General features: G+C 30.8%; 3 protein-coding genes across 3 annotated transcripts; 1 reads left to right on the top strand and 2 right to left on the bottom strand.

Moving 5' to 3' along the window:
- Positions 1-6127: 6127 nt before the first annotated feature.
- Positions 6128-7626, top strand: LOC111303216 (heat stress transcription factor C-1-like). The gene is made up of 2 exons (XM_022899318.2): positions 6128-6530; positions 6642-7626. The coding sequence occupies exons 1-2, from the start codon at positions 6318-6320 to the stop codon at positions 7437-7439; spliced, it is 1011 nt and encodes a 336-aa protein (XP_022755053.2). The 5' UTR covers positions 6128-6317; the 3' UTR covers positions 7440-7626.
- A 5133-nt stretch (positions 7627-12759) lies between these two features.
- Positions 12760-14122, bottom strand: LOC149515448 (uncharacterized). Its single transcript, XM_089742494.1, has one exon. It carries the CDS (start codon positions 13789-13791, stop codon positions 13129-13131), a length of 663 nt encoding a protein of 220 aa, XP_089598620.1. The 5' UTR covers positions 13792-14122; the 3' UTR covers positions 12760-13128.
- Positions 14123-18781: 4659 nt separating this feature from the next.
- LOC111303214 (uncharacterized) lies at positions 18782-20111 on the bottom strand. Its single transcript, XM_022899315.2, has one exon. The coding sequence runs from the start codon at positions 20006-20008 to the stop codon at positions 19064-19066; it is 945 nt and encodes a 314-aa protein (XP_022755050.2). The 5' UTR covers positions 20009-20111; the 3' UTR covers positions 18782-19063.
- Between the last annotated feature and the right edge of the window lie 2356 nt (positions 20112-22467).

Raw genomic sequence — 22467 nt, 5'->3', positions numbered from 1 at the left:
TTTCATTGTTACTCCCATTTTTCTTGTGAGCCGTGGCTGTTCTTTCCAGACCATGTATTTGAACGAGGATAATTTGGGCCCTTTTCTGGGAGGCCCCATGTTTTATTTTCGAAACCCAACCTGAGTACCTGACCACTCTCTACCCTTCTATAGCGAATAAAAGCTCAAGGAAGAGATTGGCTAGAATTCAAATGCCATTGCCGGCAGTGTAGAGAGATAATGAGAGAGAACAAAGATCTAAAAGGACGGAGGAACATTTTTTATGGGATGAAATTCACCAGGCCACTTCTAGATGACGTGGCAGTCGGCTTAAACAATTATTTTCAGCATTTCGTTATCATTTGGTTCACAACTAGTTTGAATTTAGAAAAGAGCACGAAATTTGTTTGATATGCATTGCCTTGGCGTCGTTTAATATGAATTTCGGGAAAGCAAACCAGCAAAACACAACGGCTCAGATGGAATTTTAAGTTTTATGGTATGTCCAAATCCAACCAAAGATAAGAGAACAATGTCAGTTTATTGCCACATATTTGGGCACAAAAACAAAGCAAAATTACCATGGACCATTCAACTCGCCTTGTTTAGTTACAGAAAAATCCAAATTGTGCCATGGAGCAAATCAGCTGAGAAACATCGAACATGACATGACAAAGGGTTTTTAGGGACTTTTGCTTTTCTAAGTTCACCAGGATACAATATTGACAATATCACGATACCAAATGAAAATTTTATTTTTATATTTAAAATTATCAAAATTTAAATCTTGATTATTATAATTAAAAATTTAACGCTCCAATAATAAATCATGCGACTACTAACAAAACAAAAGGATATTAAGAAACAAATAAAAAAGAAGAAAGAAATGGGACTCTTTCTCCTTTAATTTTCATAAAAGTAGCATTTGGACAAAATGTATTGTCTTTTTGTAAGTAAGCAGCACTTTGAATTTTGGGGATCTCCACTTCTAACATTGTGACATGAGTAACTGTTTTCTTCACTTTTCTTTTTTCTTTGTTTCTCTTAAACGTTACTGTCTTGAAAATTTGCTGCAGCTATGGAAGTCTTATTCCAGGGTCATTGTACTTTCTGATGCTGTGCCAAAAGCCATGAATCTTCAATGTCGGTCTAATGCATCAATGCTTCAGGATTCCAATACTAATGCCGTCTCACTGTTTTCTCTTTCACGTGCAATTCTGCAAGAGCTCGCAAAGCAGAGAAAACAAATAAAGAATGATACCCAATAATTTTTTTAAAAAAAACTCTATTCCTCCTTAAAAACGTAAGGGGGCAGCACTTTAAAAATTAAATTTTGAATGCATTAATTTGATAATTTCTATTAATTTTATAATATTAGAAATTAAAAAAGAAACAAATCGTTTTCGGATTAATTTGAATGATTACAAATGTTTTTTAATAAATATAAATTATACTTAACCACTAGTAGTTTGAAAGTAATCAAAATTTTCCTTTATTATCATTTTAATAAAATATTTGCCTTAAATATTTGTATTATCGTACATTATATGTAATTATTGGTTTGATTGTAACATTGATTTATAAATTAGTTAACTTAGGCATGAATTAATAGATTTTTTCTTTAAATTTATCTAATAAATATACATCAAGTATAGTATGCAAAATTTAATACAAAATTAATGAAACAAGTAATATGATTCTTTAAAAAGTAATACGTCGGTATAAAAATTTAATACAAAATTAACGAGATAAGTAATATAATATCTTAAAAAATAATTTTACTAACTAATGCCTAAAGACACTCTTTAAAATTAGTTAATATATTATTTATAATAATAATTTTGTATTAAATGTAGCAATTATTAATTTTATTTATGATTTTCATGCATGCGATGAAAATATTATTTTACATAATAACTTAAAAGAGTGTCGTTAAGACATTTATTAACAAAATCTTTTAAAAAATAGATTTACTCCCATAATTAATTAATTAATTAATTAATCTTCCTATTTATGGAACAAGGATCGTCCATGTATTGCAAAACATTTTTCTATGGCTATCAATTGCTTTCACTTATTTTAACTATACAAAAATGATTTCAAATCCTAATCCCAACATTATCCCTATAATACTAATCTAATTAAATTGACTTTATGCTTTGGATTAAGATTTACGAAACCTAGGGATAATCTCCTCAAACTTCTTTATCAAATCAATCCTAGGGACTTGTCTTAGGTTTTGAGCGATTCTTAGGATCGATCCAACTCATGTGGTTGAATCCCCGAAAAGTGATTCTCAACACAAAAGCTAAAAGGAAAACCAAATCAAGTTTCTTTAGCCTCTTTGTAGGAGACAATGGCGATGATGACGGGCTAGCCGCATGTTCAAATTTGTTCATACAAAGCCTTCCAAATTTCATTGTCATCTCTTCTATGTGTCTATAGATATATAATTTTCAAACAGTTATTATATATATAATAACTGTTTGAAAATTTGTTCCTAGAAAGTATGTGGTGGGTATTTATTTTTTTATAATCAGGATAAGTGTAATTTTTTCATTATATTATAAATGAATATTGAATTTTTCTAATATTTTTTTTTATTTTTCATATGAATTTTATCATTATACTTTTATTTCTAATTTTCTTTTTTTTATCAAAATTAATGGAAATGGCATATTTTGATATTATATTTAAAATAAACATTAAATAGAACATAAAATACAATGTAAATATTTCACATAAAACAAAAATATACATTTTTATTATTTTTCAAATTTTTTTGAATAAAATTATTATTTGATATAAAATATTTTATATTTTTAATAATTTTTTAATTTAAAAATATCAAATATGTATTATAAATTTATTATATATAAATTTTAATATAATAATTTAATGATTATTTTTTATTTTTTATTTTTATTACATTTTATCTCATTACTACTATTATTTTTACATACAAATTTATATTTTATTATTAATTTTAATTTTATCATTATAATATTCAATCTTATCATTATAATAATTAAGTTTAACATTATTATAAATTTTAACCTCATTATTCATCTAAATGAACTTTTTAAGTGTTAAGCAAAAGTATTTTTTAAGCCAAAACAAATCCGATTTGCTACTTTATTTGTGACGAGACAAAGCAACAAATATCTTTGTCGTTAAAAACAAATTAATGAATTATTGACCATTGTCGCAAAAGCAAATTGTCTTTTACCGTTCATTTTATTCTAAAAGCTTCGATCCTTTTCACACCGATTTTTTACCCTTCTTTAGAATTTCTATTCTCAAGATTTGTAATATTTCCTTTGTCTTTTTCCACCCCTTTGCTTTAATTATCTTCACATTAAGCTTAAAATTTAATCTAATAACAGATTCAGAGATGGCCCACAAATCTAAGTAAATCACAATTACCCATCATGTTGAAAATCAATTGATAATCACAATATATCATTGACAATTGAGATAATCTTGCTGATTTTTTTTTCAAGTCGGCAGCAATTTTATAATTAATTGGTGCTTTAACTGTGGGGTTGACTAATAATTAATTGTCTAATCCAGATGGAAGTGGAGTCATTGTTTTGGAGCTGTTTATCAAACTTAGACCCTAAGGAAATCCGAATCCAGATTTTCTAATTAGTCCAACCAACCAATCAGAAAATTCCTTAAACAGTAGTTCAAGGTTCTGGTCTTGATACAGAGACAAGATATGTCTCAATCTTATGTATGCTTTTTTATCTTGATTAATGGATTCATTATTAGATAGATATAATGTCTCCCCAGTGAGCTTGATTTGCAGTGAGGATTGAGAGTCAAAATATTCATATGTCTATAGGATGCATATGATGGTGACAGTGCTGCCATTTGATTATACCTAACTTTCTGATAGATTCGACTGTGGATTTTCTTGTCCTGCTTGCTCATCAGTCCAAACTAGGGATGGCGGTTTGATCCGATTTTATATTTTATTAAATTTGATTTGAATTTTTTAATATCTGAATCCGATTTGATTCGATAATCTGTAAATCGTACTCGATTCGATCTGATTCGAAATTAATAAAATATTATTTTTTAAAATATAAAATATTATTTTTAAATATAAATATTTAAAAATATAATTATATAAATATATAAAATTAATTAATTAATTAATTAAAAAATAATTTTTTAATAATATCAGGTCGGGTTTTAGACATATCGGACTCTGATTATTACCTAATTTTATTCAATCCGATCTCGACTCGAAACCTGAAATTAAAAAAAAGAACCCGACCTTATAGGGTCGAGTCAGACCTAAACCCATCGGGGACGGGCTTCATTGCCGTCCCTAGTCCAAACCCTCTTTAATTTGTTCACATTGTTAACATGATATAAAAATTATATAAACAAAAAATATAAATTTAAATAATTTAAAATATAAATAAATTTAATAAAATAAAAAATATATTTTATATTAACATAAATTATAAAAAAATAATTTTAATATAAAATATAATATAAATATATAAAATTTTAATATTTTATATTATTCGAATATATAAATTTTTAAATTTATAAAAAAATTTATGATTTAATTACTAGATTTCGATCTAATAACAACTTACCTCTCATAAAAGAAAATGGTGACGACTGAATTAAATTTAAAAAATTAAAAGTAGTCAGTAAAAAAGTGGGAAATTATTAAAAAGAAACAGACAAAAATATAAAGAAAAGCTTATAATGTGGAGACTAGCAGAGATTTTGGGGTATATAAATGTGCTCCCCAAGGGCCTAGCATCAATCCAAAAGAATTTAAAAAGTAGGCCTTAGTGGTGGACCAATAGGGAAGCGACACGCACTCGCCAAAGCCCGAGAGTTGCAGTCTTGGCCCAAAAGATATGCCGAAAGCAAATCCGATTCTACGCCACCGAATCTACGCCACCGTTTCACCCCTCTATCTTGTTTTATTCATTTTATTATTATAATTCATCTTTTGATTATTATTCAATAAAATTTGAAGTTGTCTCCCACTCGCATTTTATTGGCGCGTGGCTGCTTTCGCTTACGAGCTGTTTGTTTGCGCCAACCAATGGCTGGAGAAATTATGAGAGTCAAAGGCTTAAAGCCTTGCCTTGCTCCGCAAGGAAGAGCAAAAGAAAAAAAACATGGCCTTCCTCACTTCTTATTGGACAATGTCCTTTTTTTTTTTTTTAAGGCAAGAAATTAAGAGGGATTCATCTCACGTTTCAATTTTCAACTTTAATAGGATAATATATATACTTATTATTTAACGGTACCGGTTTGGTAGAGTATTAAAATTTTAATTTTTTAAATTTAATTCAAATAATTTTAAATATCAAAAGAAAAAAAAATTAATTATCATATGCATATATAGTAAAATAGTAAAATTCTCATCAATCTTAAAAAAAAAAAGACACATTAATTACATGTTAAGAAAACAATATATGCTCTTAAACAAATGTTTATACACTATCAAGTCCATTAAAGAAAAAAGTATGACCATGCAAATAAAAAAAAGTTGTCAAAAATATTTTTTATTCTATTTACTTTGCAAATATTTTTTTAATTTATATTTAATATATCATTAATATATAAAATTTAAACACTTTCAATTAATAACACATAATTAATAAATAAATATTAATTTTTAAAATAAATATCTATAAATTAAAAATTTTAAAAAACTATTTGTTAATAAAATAATATTTTTTTATTCATTTTATTAATAAATTATTATCTTTTAATACATTAATAATATATAAAATCTATACATTAACAATTTATCAAATATATATATTTTTTGAAATTTGATTATCTTCTCTATTTAGTAAGTGATTGTTAATCCCAACTATAGTTCCCTTATTTTTTAGCGACAATTGCGAATGCCCACGTCGCTAATTATTAAGCGCAGACGCACTGAACACGCGCGTATGTGAAGCGCACTGGAATAATAAGCTTGGAAAATATCTAAACCCATTGGAACCATGACGTGTAGCAAAAGATGATAAAAGCGGTGCCATGTGGGTCCCCATCTCCTGACCCCAGGAAATATCAAAGCCGTCCGGATGATAGCCACGATACCCCTCTCGTCACTGTACTTTGCCTCACTATATATTATGGTTCTATCTCAAACATATTTAAAAAAAAAAAAACCACCCAAAGGGCAAAGGCAGCAAAACCCAACTCAGCCCTCTGCCCTCTGCAATTGTCTCTGCCTTCTTCTCTTCTTTTGGCTTAGAAAGAAGGAAACTTTGTTTTTTTTTTTTTTTTTTTAAGTTTACAGGGAAGTAGCAGAAGGACAAAAAGTTTGATTTTTATGTGTTGATATGGAGGTCAATAGTAATACTAACATTGCTGCGCCGTTCGTTGTGAAAACTTATCAGATGGTCAATGATCCGATGACTGACACTTTGATCACTTGGGGTAAAGCTAATAACAGTTTTATAGTCATCGACCCTTTAGATTTCTCTCAGACGATTTTGCCTGTTTACTTCAAGCATAACAATTTTTCTAGCTTCGTTCGCCAGCTTAATACATATGTAAGTACTAAGTAGTTGTAAATTTAAATTGAATATAATATCTGCTGGTGTTTTTAAGTTGATGCATTTGTTTCAAGGGTTTTTCTTTATGTTTTTTATTTTGGTGTTTAGGGTTTCAAGAAGGTGGATCCGGATAAGTGGGAATTTGCAAATGAATGGTTTCTCAGAGGGCAAAAGCATTTCTTGAAGAACATAGTAAGAAGAAAGCATAATAAAAATCCATACATGCAAGTGAAAACTGAGGACTTAAACGACGAGGAAATAGTCATGGAAATAGCGAGGCTAAAAGAGGAACAAAAGTCGTTGGAAGAAGAGTTACAAGGCATGAACAGGCGTTTAGAAACCACTGAGAGACGCCCGCAACAAATGATGGCGTTTCTTTACAAAGTTGTTGAAGACCCTGACCTCCTTCCTCGTATGATGCTCGAAAAGGAACGCACCAGACAACTTAACGCCGACAAGAAGCGACGGTTGACGATGATGCCATCCCCGTATTCATCTTCTTCAAGCCTGGCCGTTTCGAATAATTCAGTAAAATCTGAAGAGGAAGAAGAAGAAAGGCATCCAGGAGTAATTTCGTCCCCAGAAACTGGATTCGATATAGACAACAACTTTTGTCGCTCAAATTATCAATCGTCGCCATCGCCTGAGTACTCCAAAGAGTTATTGGGGTATAATAAACAAATTGTGGGGCAAGTCATGAACTACGGTTGCGCCACAGTAACTAAAAAATTACCGGCGGTTGCGGTGGCACCATCAGTGATTGGAACCGACATGGCGGTGACTTCGTCGGGAGCGACTAGTATAGCAGGGTATGATGATAGGAATGGGCAATTCGGTTATTTTGGAGAAATGGCGGCGCGCCCACCACCGCCTTATCCATTTTCGCTATTGGGGGGTGGCTTTTAGTTAGTTGCTGCACGAGACATATCTTGGATTCCACCTTTCCTATTTAATTTTGTTTTTAGTTTTAGATTTTGCATATTTTATTTTTGGTTTTTGTATATATAAAAAATGATTTAATTATAAGTTTAATTAAGAATTATGCTTAATATTTTAAAATTATGAATATGATTATTTTATTTAACATTTTTTATGTAACATTTATAAATTCCAATTAATTTTCGTTTTTTATTTTTGTCAATGCTTTGACAAGAAAAAAATTTGGTGGAAAAGTGGAAAGTGAAGCCCAAGAAGTTTGGATGCCAACGGCAATTGGCAATACCCAACAACAGCACGCCACGTAAGCTTTCCTAACAGTACAAAATTCTGTAGCATGCTTTCTTTTTATTGGCAACTGAATTTTTGGCAGCAATATTTCTTTCCTTTTGGTGAATAGCACAGAGAATCCATTTCAATCCCACGTGACCGACCACCTCCTTTTTGGTGCCTAAAAAGGACAGCTCATAACGATGTTAAAAATTTTTGAACAAAAAAAAAAGTTTAAAATTGTTCAAGAAATAAAAATAATATTATTTAATATAATATTCTTTAAGTTGGGTTTGATATATAATATTATAATAAAATCAAATCAAATGATATTATAAATAATATTATTTTATTTTATGTTTAATGTATATAAAAATTATGATAAAATAATTTATTTATTTATTAAAATTATTTTTTTAATTTATATAATTTAAATTATTGATATAATTTTTAAAAATATAATTGAACATATAAATTTAAATTGATGAATTAAATATAATCATTTTCATTTAAAAAGAATTAAATAAATTTTTACGGAAAGAATATTAATTTTTCTAAAATAAAAATTAAATATAATTATCATTTTATTTTATTAATAATTTTATGCATCAAATTTGATCTTAAAAAATAATTTTAAGATATTCCTAACCAAATTATTTTTTGAAAACGTCTTTTAAAGAATTTTTTTGAAAATTACATTAATGATGGATATTGATCTAGTTTCTCAATCACATTATGTGAAGGTCAATGATGGAACTATGATAAAGAAACATGTGAATGAGGGTTAATTCCGTGAAATGATACTATTTCAAAGATGTGATGCTGGGTTTTCAAGAACAAGATGATTTTGGTCCATTAGAATCGATCGGATGAAGGTTTGATCTTGGCTTCTACGCTTAATAGTTGGCCATCCATTACTAGATATATCGAAAAAGCTGCATAATTCTCATATCCTGAATGCATCCAATCGTCGAGCAAATTTAATCCATCTTTTTTGGTTCTTTAATTAGAGATATTGTTGAGTTGAAGCACAGGGCTTGAGTTTATATGTTTCATCGTATTTTGAGGCTTTGAAATTATCGTGAGTGCTTTGCCAAAATCCATATGTGATATGAATACGAATATTTTGAGGTTTTCTGGTCCCCTCCTATGAAGTTTCCGTACTTTTTAAAACTCGTGCATGAAAAAGAAATTCTTTAAGAGATTTAAAAATATTGTAATTTTTTTTTTGTTGTAACTAAAAAAAATCATACACGATAAAAAAAAATTAACTCTCTCACCTCATAATTTATTAATTTTAAGATTTAAATTCAAGTTTTCAATATAAAATTTCCAATTTTAATCGTTAATTTTATGCTATTATGACCACAAATGCACTTGTACTTGCAATTTACATAACAAAGAGTAAGGCTTCATTCGGTATGAGAAAATGCTTTTTGTTTTTATTTTTTATTTTTTTTATAAAATTTTTATTGTTTATTTTTTAAAAAAATGTATTTGATAAGCGAAAATAAAAATTATTTTTAAAAATAAAATAAATAAATAAATTATTCAATGATATTATTATTAATGTCATCTAATTATAATTATAACATATATGTACTAATTAATGATATTAAAAAGTGTTCATATATAATAACTTAGAAAACATTAAAAAAAATAATATACATTCTTTATTTTCATAATTAAAAATATTTTTTATTTTAATATTTCAACTCGTTTTTATTTTTATTTTTTAAAAATTTATTTTTATTTTTAACTATTAAATAAGTTTTTACTCATTTTTTTTATTTTTTTAAAAATAAAAACAAAAAATAATTTTATTTTTAAAATCAAACATTACCTAAAATTTTTTTAAAAACTAATTTTACTTTTTTATTTATTAAACTTATACACAACAGTTTTTACTGTTCCAATTTATCGTGTTAAATAATTGGGCAGAACTGACGAACATTAACTATCAACAGCATGCCGCGTGGATCGCAATGCCACATAGATTTCCCCAAATACTGTGACGAGCCCTGCTCTTGCTCGCGTCAACGGCACAGAATTTTGATACTCCCAAATTTCACTCCAACCGCGCCTCTTCGATTGCGTAAAAGGACATTCCCAAAAAAATATATTTTAATAAGCTTATGACTATATAAGAACACTGCTAAATTATTAAATTAAAATACTGGTAGGTCCATATTTTCTTGTGGAGTTTCTCAGTTTTCCCAATAATCACAGGTCCACGTGAGGGGCGAGGACAAGCAAAAGCGTCCGCTCATTATTTTTAATTAATTAAGATTAGCATTTTGCTTTGTGCAAAGTCAAAACAAAACCACCAATAATAATGGTAATTCTCCTCCGTGTGACGACCGAATAACGTGAGCGTAGGATCACGTGGGACCCAATCTCTCCCGGGGAGCTAAAGTGGGTCCCAGTATTTGTCAATAATAGAAAAGGATGGGTCCCATTGGCATCTCAAAACTCTTTTCTTCGTTTATTTTATTTATTTAGGATGGGGACCACTGGACAGATTGACCCTTTTGTTGCTAGATCGTGTCACAATGTAGATGGCGGGTGAAAGTTGGAGTTATGGGTTCGACACGTTTACGGTTCCCAATGATTCACCTTAAAGCAGGGGTTAAACCATAAAGAAAGATGTTGAACCCATCACTGCCGTAGGACCCACCACGTGTCATTGTGATGGTTTGGTAATTTGGTATGTAATTTAAAAGTGTTGGACTCGTTACACTTGCACACCAAAAGATTATGCCAAATTGCAAATGGGGTCCAAATTTTAGAAGAATATACCCTTTCAATTTCCTTAAAATTTTCTTTGTGGGAAAAATTTTTTTTTTTTTTAAAAGGTTGGGTGACAAGTATTTTCTTGGCATTTTGGCAATCCAAGAGAAGTCATTGTCTCGTTGTTTTAGGGTTAATTGTCGTTTTGTACAAAGTATTTTATTATGATAGAAGGTTGTGATTAGAGAAAAGCCACGTTTAATTTGATGATTTGATTATGAAAAAATTATAATAAAATTTGAAGAAGCAAAAAAAAAAAAAACTAATTTGTGCATGTGATGTATATAATTTTCTTCTCAATTCTCATCATGCTGCTTGGGGAGTTAAAGTGCTATAACCCATATGATCATACTAAAGGCCTAAAGGAATATATATGAACAAAAAAAAAGTGAGAAATAGGGTTTTATGTACGTATATTGTTCTTATTGTCCATTTTCTTTTCTTTTTTTCTTTTTTTTTTTCATTTTTTCCCCCTAAATTGTAGAGATTAATCAAAGATACTTGAAACTTACCATTTCTTTGTTGGTCATGGTTCTGAGACCCAACGAAGAGTCTTGGCCTGACTATCTAATCTTGATCCAATTCCAATCTATGGCTCGCTTCATTATATCCTTGGAAGCCCATCTAGTTTCCCAGGAACCCTAAAGCCCAATTTCAGCAAGAAGCAAACCAATCATAGGATTGATTGGTTGAAATTTTGAAAGGCTGATTTGATTTCCTAGGAAAATCTCAGATATATAATACTTCATATGTAAGCATTGAGAGAGTGATTTGATTTCTTTGAAAAATATGATATTTTCAACTTTTAAAAGGTGGCATATATGAATTAGTAATTGTTTGCTCAGAGGGAACCCTATATATCCTATTTGATCAATATAAGAAGAGGTATCAGCTTACATAAAAAAATATTTTTTTAATCATTAATTTTAATAAATTTAAAAATGAAATTAAACTATTTTTTATCATTTGAGTGCAAACTTGGTCTTCTTCCCTTACTGTTAGAAAATCAGACGAATAGAGAGGTGCCAACATTTTAACCTTCATATTCAATGTGCTTATATCATAAAATATACAGATTTATTTTTTTTTTTTTGGTTTCAAATTGAAGTATTTCCAAATAACATCTTGTTTCTTTTTTAATATCTTATGCTCTAACATTATTAATGGTTCATATATATTGATTCTTATCATTTTTTGCTTATTTTTTTTTCTATTGACACCAAATTCAGAATTTTATATTGTTATTTTGTAGAATTCCATGTCATGTAAAAAACGTAAATATCTATTTCCTGTTCTTATGAATGGATCTTTTCGTTCTATTATGACGAATATAATATTTACTCGATAATGAACACATATACCAAATGAAATAACTTTCAAGTTTCAAGTACACTAACGTTGTCAAAAGTATTGCTTCAATTGTGATCACATTTCTCCTTCAAGTTCCATGGCAAGGTCAAAAAGTCATTCTGTTCTTTCATCTCAATCATAAAAAAAAGAAAATAAGGGTGTCCTAGTTTCTTCATATGATGTTTACAGCTTAAAATAATAAAAAAAAAAAAGACATCATTGGTGTTGCTTTCTTAGTTGTCATCACATTTCATTTCAAGATTATTTGGCGTAGAAAAAACTAAAAAGAAGTCTTTAGACAGTAATGTTTGCTTCCTTTTGTTTGCAAGTGAATGAACAATTCACCTTTAATTTCACAGGATGCAAAATATATATACCAGGGAAGATCTTCTTCCCCATTTTTTCTTCTTCATCTTTAACGACCCCGGCCCTGGGACTCAATCCCCATATTTCATTACCATGGGTTATAAAGAAGCCCGGAAGATATTTTTCAAAATTCGGCTGGCATGGGTTCTCTTTCTATGGAAATATGGATGGGATCATTTTATGTAGTATGGAACCAATAATTTCTCCATTTTACTCAACCAAATTTACCGATCTTAGAAGCTTAATTATGTTAGAAATCGACAAGTTTAAAGTCATGGACTTGTTTAAGTTTTTCATTTGATTTTTACAAAGTTGGAATTGCTAAATCGTGTGAGAAAATCCGAATCGAAAGGTTGAATTCAGTTATATACTTTGTGTCAATGATTTATAAGTTTGAACGGTCGGCTCAACTCAAAAACAACGCCAATTCAAATATATAGAAATTATGTGATCAAAGAACAATGGTCGTCTATAATTATTATCAACTAGAATTTTAACACGAATTAATGAATTATTTATTTTGATATCGATACTTTTTTTATCCACCCAACACCGAAAAAGAGGAAAAAAAAGAGAGCGAGCTACGTTCAAGTCTTCCGACCACCCGCAAAGCGATGAAAAGAAACTCAAATCATCAATTCAACTGATCAAATTGAATGTCAGATAGCATCAATCAAGGAAATTAAGAAAAAGTAGACACATAGATTTACAGAAAAACTCAAAGATTTGATGGATTGGAGAAAAAATAAACACAGCGAATCACAATTAAATCATAATTAAACTGAAAAAAAGTAGTCACAGAAGTAATTATGACTACTTCCTTCCATGACCTGTCCCAAATTTTGTAAACTGAGAGGAATAAAAAAAGAAAAAAAAGGGTTGATCAGGCTCTCACTGATCGAAATTTTGGTCTTGAATTGACACTTTTTTGAGAAGCAAGGGATCCCAAAAATTCTGTGTACATGTCCATGAAAAACTTGTCGACGATATCAATATAGGCAGGACTTGTCAGGCGAGAATAGTAATGAAGAACCTCTTCAATGTCAAGAACATGATCCACATTGCTCATATCCATCATTTCTAGTTCCTTCAGCTTTCGAGCCACTGACAAACTCCTTGCTTCTCTCTTACTCTTTGAATATGAACAATCTTCTTCCCTTTTCTCCACGTTGGCACTACTCCTCATTTTAGATTGATCAGTGTCCTCTCTTCTTTCAGTTGTAAACTGCGTGGAACTTCCCTTGCTGCCTTCATTTTGCTTCCCTGTCGAAGTTGACATTATCTTCTTCTTGTTTCTTTTCTTTGTCTTGCCATTATCCGAGTCCCACCGGTCAGTGAAGTCAGCATAGAACTTTTCAAGGTCTTCGTAACTTGCATGGGTTTGGGGATTCATGTCAAAGCCGGGAGTAGTGAATGAATAGGGATTGATAGGAGAGGTTTTGGGTAGTTTTTGGTAAGGTTCAGAACCAGAGAAGAAAGACTTGAAACTCCGCAAGGTTTTCTGAAAGAACTTTTTGGTGTTGGAAATGGAATTTCTAAGCAGCATTTGTAATCAACTACTCTTTTGAATTCGATTATAGGGGGAATTATTTGTTTCCCTATCTGTGTTGGTGATGAATTGATCAGTGAAATTTTCTTTATACAAATAATAGAGGTGAATGAGCCACTCAAGGTTGTTATAAAACTTGAAACAGTGGAAATTAGAGAAAGGGTCCTTTTCTCTCTAGTTTGGGGTTCCACTTTAATCTTTTTTCTTTGTCTTCACACGCTCCTTTCCTGTCTGTGTTTTGTTCTTTGCTCACCAAAGAGTCCCCACATGGCCTAGCTGATCATCGAACATATCAATAAAGTTTTTATGGAAGCTTTGGCGATGGTTTTTTTATAAGATAGTTTCGTCACTTTTACTTTTGATGGTGGAGTTGGTGTGTAGCCGCTTTAGGAGGAAGAAAGGAGCGGTCCTTCCTGGCCGTTGAATTGGACCTCTTGCCTTTCGCCTTTGCTAAATGGATTTATGAGGAAGGGTTCTGCTGCTTTTCCAATCAAATTTTGGTCTGCCATTTTTAATCATTTGGGTATTTCTAGTGATTGATTTGTTCAACGAGCTTCCTGATTTGATTGAATGATCTTAAAAATAATTTAGGCTTACAGATAATGATGATGACAATGCAGTGGAATTGCAGGATCAATTAACTTTTTGAATAATAATCAAAACCAACCCGTGAATCACGGACTAGCTGGATTTCCACCATTTTTACTCTGTAAACTCTATTCCCTGCATAAATTACAACAAAAAGGTATATTGCAGAGTTTTGTCTGTATATTTTCCACCTCTTCAATTTTCTTGTCTGAGGGAGATAGTTTTTTTTTTTTTTTTAAGTCTCAAAGGTTTTTTGGATTTTTTTTAACTTATTTAAACAAATTTAAACAAATTTATTTACATCGAAACTTATTGAATTTATGAAAATCACTTGTTCATAATCTTTTAACGAATTCGAATTAAGATAACAAAGAAAAGATCTCTTTTATCACTTAAAGCAACCATTCATTTTACTAAACAAATAACTACAAAAAATATATATAAATTGATAATTGAAAAAAAAAAATCAGTAACACACACCTCTTCTTGAAACGTGGCTACAAATTTCTTCAATTTGAAGTTTAAGAATTATATAGGATGGGAAAAATAGAAAATTTGGGTTTCCTATTAAGTACAAAAGATGATAATTGGAAACAAATGATGAATTATTGATGATAAGAAATTAACCTAAAAAATATCACTTAAAATTTTTTTTTTGAAAGGTGACAATACGTACAATAGGAAAGATATAGTATAATGCTGGATTTGACTCAATAATAGCCGAGAAATTTGACTCAATAATAGCCATCAAATATTGGATTCTTTTGAATTAATGATTTATAATCCATGTTCAAACTTGAGCTTCTAGTTTGCTTGGTGAGGAGTTTCATTTTGGACTTGCGGACAGAGAAATAGAGAGTACAAGGACTGTTTGGATATGAAAATCTAAGAGTTCCTTTACGTTTTGGGTGGGGATTGGGATTTTACAGACACATCTCTCAAGTTTCGTTTAATGGAATGGAAGTGGTTTTTATGGTATAATAATATAAGAGCTATCCATTAATGCTTGTTAGTTTGATAAAAAGTTCGAACTTTTTTAAATAAAATTTTAAATTTAAATTTTTTAAATAAAAAAAATAAACACTATAAGAATTTATCTCTATTCAATTTTAAAATAATCAAGATTTTAAAAAATTATCAAATATAAAAAAAAATCAGGAAAAAAAAAAAAAGACAAATGCCACTCTAGGGGTTATTATCTTTGAGGAGACAAATTTAAGGGTACCCACCCTACACCTAAAAACACAGAAATAAACGAAAAAAAACAAGAAAAAATAGGAGTTAGATACCTGACCTACTATGAATGAATGGTATATGAATTGAGAAAGCAGATTACTCAACTAATAATCACAAGGTACTAAGTACAGAATTGATTTTCAACCTACCAAACAGATATGAAGTATGAACTATATGTGGTTGACATTTTGAGATTCAATCTTTCGACACAAACATTTTACCTTTTCTATGGTCCTATATGTACATATTTACCTCCCAAGAATTAAATTTTCTTTTGACTCATTACCTTACTTTAGTCCTAATGTTTTCTATACAAGTCAATAACCCAATAAATAATCCTCCTAAATCCTAATTAATCACATGCTACCTCTAAGAAATTGAGAACTTAATCACTATACATAAAAATATAAAACAACAAATTAAGTTAACCTAATTATGGTATTTGTCAAAATTCAAATAGTACAGTCAAGGGGCATTATAATTGGTACTTCCAAATGTATTTCAATATTTAAATCAATGTATGATAGATTAATAAAAAAATTACATTATTATGATGTCGTATATAATAATAAAAAATTTTTTTTTTTATAAAACATCAAAATTAGAATGAAATAGATTTGATTTAAACAAAAAAAATATTCGAAATATTTTTAAGAAAGCAATGTAGCATTAATAAAATTTCTATTTAATTGAAAGATTAGACAGTTCAAGCCTTTACCATACACTTAATCTAACATAGAGGCATGGTACAACAGAAACAAGATTTCATGCTTGGGAATTTGGGATGTTACCAGCAAGAAACTAAACTAGTTAGCTGAAGACACATAAAAATTCCATAGAACTATGGTAAGTAGGCCGTAGCATAGGTTAGTTAAGGACATGACCGTATATGGCCGTCAAGATCTTTCTTGCAGTCTAACCAAAAGGTTAAAAAGGAGTTTTACTTACCTTATTTGGCGACGGCTCGCCTGATTTGCTGAAAAGAGATTGAGACTTGAGAGTGATAGAGACTGGGGGCACGACTTATTGACTTGGTCATATAGACGTCTAATGTATTTGACCACTTGTAATTGGCCACGTTGTCTTTAGGATTGGAACTAGTCTTTAATGAAGAGGGAGACCTACCCTAACCAACCCTCTCAAGGCTTCTTTAATTTCAGGAGATTTTTTTTTTTTTTAAATCGTTGGTTTAAGAATAGAGAAATAATAATTCCATGAATCAATTTAGTAAAATTTTAGATTCAATTTCAAATGTGATTTTGGACTCTTGGTATACATAAAGCTAATATTGACAATGTAATCCTTCATAAATGGTTCTAACCATATTAACGTACGTCTAATCATTCAAAAATTCAATAATATGATAATTTTTGCTTTTGCCTGATTTTGGATAATTCCATCCACATATAATGTCAAACAGAAAAGACCCAAGAGAAAAGAAACATAGCAAAAACACGTAGAATGGGCTTAGCTAAGGTTAAAGGGCTACATCAATTTGTCCATGGGTGCCCAAGCATCATCAAAATTAAGGCTGGCCTAAAGCTTTTAGGTTATCATTGACAGCTACGGGCTAAAAAAGCCATGGCAGCCCAGATTACATGCTGGTCATCAGATTCATTTCAAAAAAGTCTTTGGGGGAAGGGCTCAAGAACCCAGAAAATGCGACCATTAATGAGTAGGTTGCCAACGCAACGAAAAGGCAGGCAAGCAACTATTCCTACATATTTATATGCTACTGCCAAAATCAGACATGCTTTAATCTGTATACCTTAATAGAGAAATGGCTTTGGCAATTTGTGCTGCAAAATCTGTTGCGAAATTTGAATACTAAGGGGGGAGGGGATGTCCTAGATAATTGTTTTACAAGAATCCCGGTGCTCATAAATGCATGATTTATACATGTATACGAGAAAGATCAGAAGAGAAAGCAACGCAACCAACCGCTTTCCTTCCATTACTTGTCTCTTTCTTTTCTCTTATGTAATGTTACATAGCTTTCAAGCCTAAGGGACAGACGGCCAAAAAAGAAAAACAAAGGGAGCAACCAGTAGTCCCCCGAATATGGAAAACAGAAGCCTGCAGACCTCACATTCTCTCTAATTTGTCTTTATTGAAACCTCAACAAGTTTTCCTTCCCCAACAACCTTTCTGTCCTTCACTCGATCTTTCTCATTCCATTGTGTAGTTTTTAATCTTTAAGCTCACGCCACTCAAAAATCCTTTGATACCCACGTTTCCTTGTTCATGGAAAACTTCAAAGCACATATTGCCTTGCCTTTCTGCCCTACTCATAACCGCGCCTACCTTATTTTCTTCATTTTTAGTGTCAAAAATTTCAAAGTAAATAGGCTGCTCCAACCTTTTTAATTACATAAAGTGATGGCATATGTTATTCCGATAGTTACGACAAACTCAATATTGGGTGCATTATACGTCGTACTGAAAACTGGTGTACTTGTCAGATTTCTTTATTTGACGAAAATGTTAGACGAAGAAATGAAAGATTTATAACAAACGATTTATATAAACCATTAATGTTTTACCCCTTGCTTCTATAATGATACTAAGAGCTAGAGTAAGCCAGTAGTCTTTTAAACTATTATTGTGTTTTCATAGATAATAAAATTTTCTTAAGAAAATAATTTCAGAATAGAAATTGAGGCTAAAAAAAACAACTTTTAGTGGATTTTCCTTTTGCTTGTATATATTCTTTTGTGCGATTGGTAATTTGCGTGAAAAGAAGTTTTTTCAGAAGTCCAACACAGAAGACTGAGATTTACAACTTTTTTGGTGTCATAATTCTAACGTATCTGCTTTCAAATCAAACGATTGCTGCAGCATATGGTATCTCATTGTCCTTTGAATCTTTTTCAAGTTGAGCCCATAGAAAGTCTATGCTTCATTGCTCAAAAAGTTTGAGCAATCCAAAATCCTGTCTTTTCAAAAGAACAAAACAAAAATTGTTTCTCTTTTTTCCATTGCTCTTTCTTTTCTCTTCCTCTCCTCCCGCTTCCTTCTGGCCTATCTTTTCGGTAACAGTTCTCCCCTTCTGTAATATGTCAATGGAAAGAGAAACAAACACCAGAACAAACAAACCCCATCCCTGCTTAACTTGAAGAAAAATTCCACTTTAGAGTTTTCATCGAGACAATAAAATTCACTGTTGAAAAAAATAAAAAAGTCATATGCTTAATTTGATCAGTGCTGTGTAAGCCAGCTATAGCTAGCTACAAGTACAAGAGACAGAGCAAAAAAAAAAAAAGAAAACACACTCAAAATGTTTGGATAAAATATGGATGATAATTGCTTATCCCATTAACAACGTTAATTTCAGAATTAGAGCTCTAAAATCTAATTAAAGTACTACATTTCGTAAGAACATGCAGTAAAATAAACAAGGAGCAACAAACAAAGTTAACACTTGACAGTTTTCTTCTTCTACATTTTAAGACGAGTTTGAGAACATGGTCTCCCAAATCTCTGTAAAAACCTCAACAATAATCCTATGATGGTGATGAGAGTTCAGGGACAGGAAACACTGCAACAGTTGCTCGAGATCCTTAGCTGCAAATATCTGTCTCTCAACGATCATCTCCACCATTGATGTCCTGAAATCATTGTAGGGATCACTTGAACGTTTCACCACAGCAAAGCTATCTTTGACTTTATCGGCTCCTTCCAATGGTAGAATCGCCATGTCACCGCTCCTGTTCTTTGCTCTTCTCCGACGAGTGTTGCATCTTTTCCTGTGACTAGAACGTTGCCGGAGAGACTCGGATGAATCCGAAGAAAGAGTCCTTGAAGAGAAAAGAATCTCGGTTTCATCTTCACTGCTAAACCACCACCCACCATAATTGTTACTATTAGTAGCACTTTCTTGAGAAGATGAGCTGAAAAATGTGGTAGTAGAAGAAATATTCTTGCTTTTAAGATGAACCCTTTTGTTATTCTTCTTTTTCTTCTTGTGTCCGGCTAAACTCTTCTTTTTCTCATAGAAACCAAAGTCTTTACAGTAGGAGAAGAGGTTCAGAGGCGAAATAGGGGAAGCAGGAGGGCACTTTCGGCCATCAAAATCAGCGGCGGAGACAAGAAAAGGAGGGTAACGAGCAAAGACTTTACGTCTTGGGAGAGTTTCTCTAGGAGTAACCATGATACAATCATGATTGATGGCGCCTTGGGTTGATGATTCAGGGCATCTGGGTCTACAAACGGAACGGAAGGCTCGAGCCTTAGGTGGCGGCGACGACAATGGCTCGATCAAGTGGAATTTCTGGTGGTTTTGAGGTGAGGAAACCGCTTTTTCAATAACGTCCGAGATGTTCCGGGTTCGACAGGAGCCAAGCGAAGATCGAAACATTCGAGAGATTCTTAGCTTGAATCGATTCTCCATTTCCAGGGAAAGAGAGTCTGATTTTTTTTCTTTGTTTTTTGAAAGGAGAGTGGCGGTTTATGGAGAAAGAAAACTTATATAAATACAAGAGAAACCGAAAGTGGGACTGTGGAAACTTTCTGCTGTTTTTTTTATGATAATAATTTAATAAGTTGTATGGTGAAAACTTTCTGCTGTTTTTTCGTCCATTTCTTTGTCCTTCCTGTAGAAATTTGGCTTAAGGCGAAGACTTTTTTTATATATATAAAATAAAATAGGTTTAAAATCACCCCCGGCAACCATTTTTTTTATGTGCTTTAAATTTCAAATTTGCAAGTAGAAATTCGTCCAACTAAAAGTTTAATTACTCATTTTGAAATTTAATTAGCACTATAAATCTTTGATAGGGCCAGTTGAAAATGGAGATTTTTTTTTTTTAGGTTAGAAAAAGAGAGGTAATCACTTGGGCAGGTCAATCCTGGTTTGGGAAATGAATTCCAGGTATGGTATCCTTAGAGTAAATGCCAGCCAACCACATGTTTTATTTTTAACTTATGGAGAGATTTGCAGGAATAGGGGACCAAAATAATTAAACAAAATATTAATTAACTGCTGAGGGATTTGGGTTGTATTTGAAATTCAAATTTTGGTACCCAAATAAGTAAATCAAAAATAAAATAAATTATATGCTTAATTTAATTGATTTATGTATTAATTTTAAAATATTTAATTAAATAAATTTAAATTTTAAATTTTAACGTTAATAATTTTTCCCTTCCTTTATGACAAAAAATCAGAAACAAAATTTACAAAGGTTAAAAAAAAAAAAAAAGAGAACATGACATGGAAAATTTCCCTGTAAATTGGGTAATTGACAATTATTGAAGAGTAGAGTAGCATGTTCATGATTGGATAATTGAGTAATTCTTGCATTGTTTATTGATTTTGGGCAATAGGGATATTCAAAAGGCTGTTAAAGAAAGGGTCAGGGAAAATCCACCACATTCCGGATGCTGTCTCTTTATCTGATCTAAAAAAACAGTATCAGGTCATTATTAAGAGCTTTTTAAATGTTCGTGGTACCACTTAAATCCTACCACTATAATTGTGGCAAACTTTTTTTTTGGGTGCTGTGGAATTTGAAATGTGGCATAAAATATTTCAAAAAACCAGTCTATAATTATAAATAAATAATTGCTACCACTTAACATTCACATTCACATACTTTCAAAAGGGATGGTTCAAGGGAGGAGTTTGAAATAACATCATATATATATATGTATATGTATATTAGGAAGGGAGTGGGACACCGATCGTAGAGAACATAACCGTGACATTCCCGTCCTATTATAGACAATGAAGAATGGCATCATTTGTTTGCCTTTACTTTTGACCTATAAATTGGTTGCTACAATTAGAATTCAACGGGGCTCCATTTGCTGCTTAACCAACAAAGGAATATGCTTGAAAACTTTATAAACATGTGATTCATCATACCCAATACATACCTACTCCTAGTCCTAGCAAACAACTTCATGATATCATTAATATATATTTGAAATTGTTTTAACTTTGATAATTGAAATTAAAATTTTAACATTGTATCAATACATCACTCAATGATTTATAATATCATCAATATTAGTAAATGGACTGTAAGATAATTACTTGTGCTTTATCTCTTCTAAATACTAATTTAAGTGTCGAATACAAATATCAGAATTATTTTTATCTTTGTTGATATTTTTTTTCTTTGTAAGTGTTTATTTTTAGATTCGTTTTCGATACAAATGGATTTTAATTTTTTATTTAAAATTATTAATATTTAAATCTTAATTATTAAAATATAGCACTCTATTAATAAAGCTCAACTATTAGTGACAAAAATTTCAATTTCAATTTTCTTTATTAAACTAAATGTTATTATTATATGCCAACAACCAAATTTCGACCTACCGGTAGGAGGGATAAAGTTAAAGATTGAAATGTCTACCTTCTTTTCGGATTTTCTCTCATGACCAAAATCATTATGAAATTATCACAATCTAGCTCAGTAGTCACATTTAAACAAATATATACTATTAAACGCAACCAAAACAATTATTTGCCTTGCCTTGCCTGATCAATTACAAGAGCTTGAACTCTAATGAAACGCCATTGAAGTTTGAGTAAGATCAAAAGCTGCGAAGTTTTTACTTTTCAAACCTGAAAAAAAGAAACTAAGCTTACAGTGCAAGCGATGCTTCCACCTGTGTCTGTGAGCCTGTGAGGGTCAGAGAAAATTAGGGAAACTATTTAAAAAAAACACCCCTAGATTAATGAAAATGGAGGACAAAGGTAAATTTGTAACCATTTCCATGTTTTATATTTTGTCACCCTTAATTTCCCTCGTTCAAACTAGTATTATTGATGTAATTTTGGGCTTTGGTGAGAGAAATCGGTTGAAGGTTGAGATGAAAAACGTGTTAAACTTATCACAA

Source organism: Durio zibethinus, chromosome 13, assembly GCF_047325235.1.
Source record: "Durio zibethinus cultivar Kanyao isolate XHJ-2024 chromosome 13, ASM4732523v1, whole genome shotgun sequence".
NCBI lineage: Eukaryota > Viridiplantae > Streptophyta > Magnoliopsida > Malvales > Malvaceae > Durio > Durio zibethinus.
The sequence above is the reverse complement of the archived record's forward strand: the minus strand, read 5'-3'. Positions and strand labels throughout refer to the sequence as shown.

Bases quoted from the DNA above. Each gene is read 5' to 3' on its own strand.
- LOC111303216 (XM_022899318.2), top strand. From the start codon at position 6,318: ATGGAGGTCAATAGTAATACTAACATTGCTGCGCCGTTCGTTGTGAAA. The intron at 6,531-6,641 runs GTAAGTACTAAG...TTTGGTGTTTAG, and splicing joins TTCGCCAGCTTAATACATAT to GGTTTCAAGAAGGTGGATCC.
- LOC149515448 (XM_089742494.1), bottom strand. From the start codon at position 13,791: ATGCTGCTTAGAAATTCCATTTCCAACACCAAAAAGTTCTTTCAGAAA.
- LOC111303214 (XM_022899315.2), bottom strand. From the start codon at position 20,008: ATGGAGAATCGATTCAAGCTAAGAATCTCTCGAATGTTTCGATCTTCG.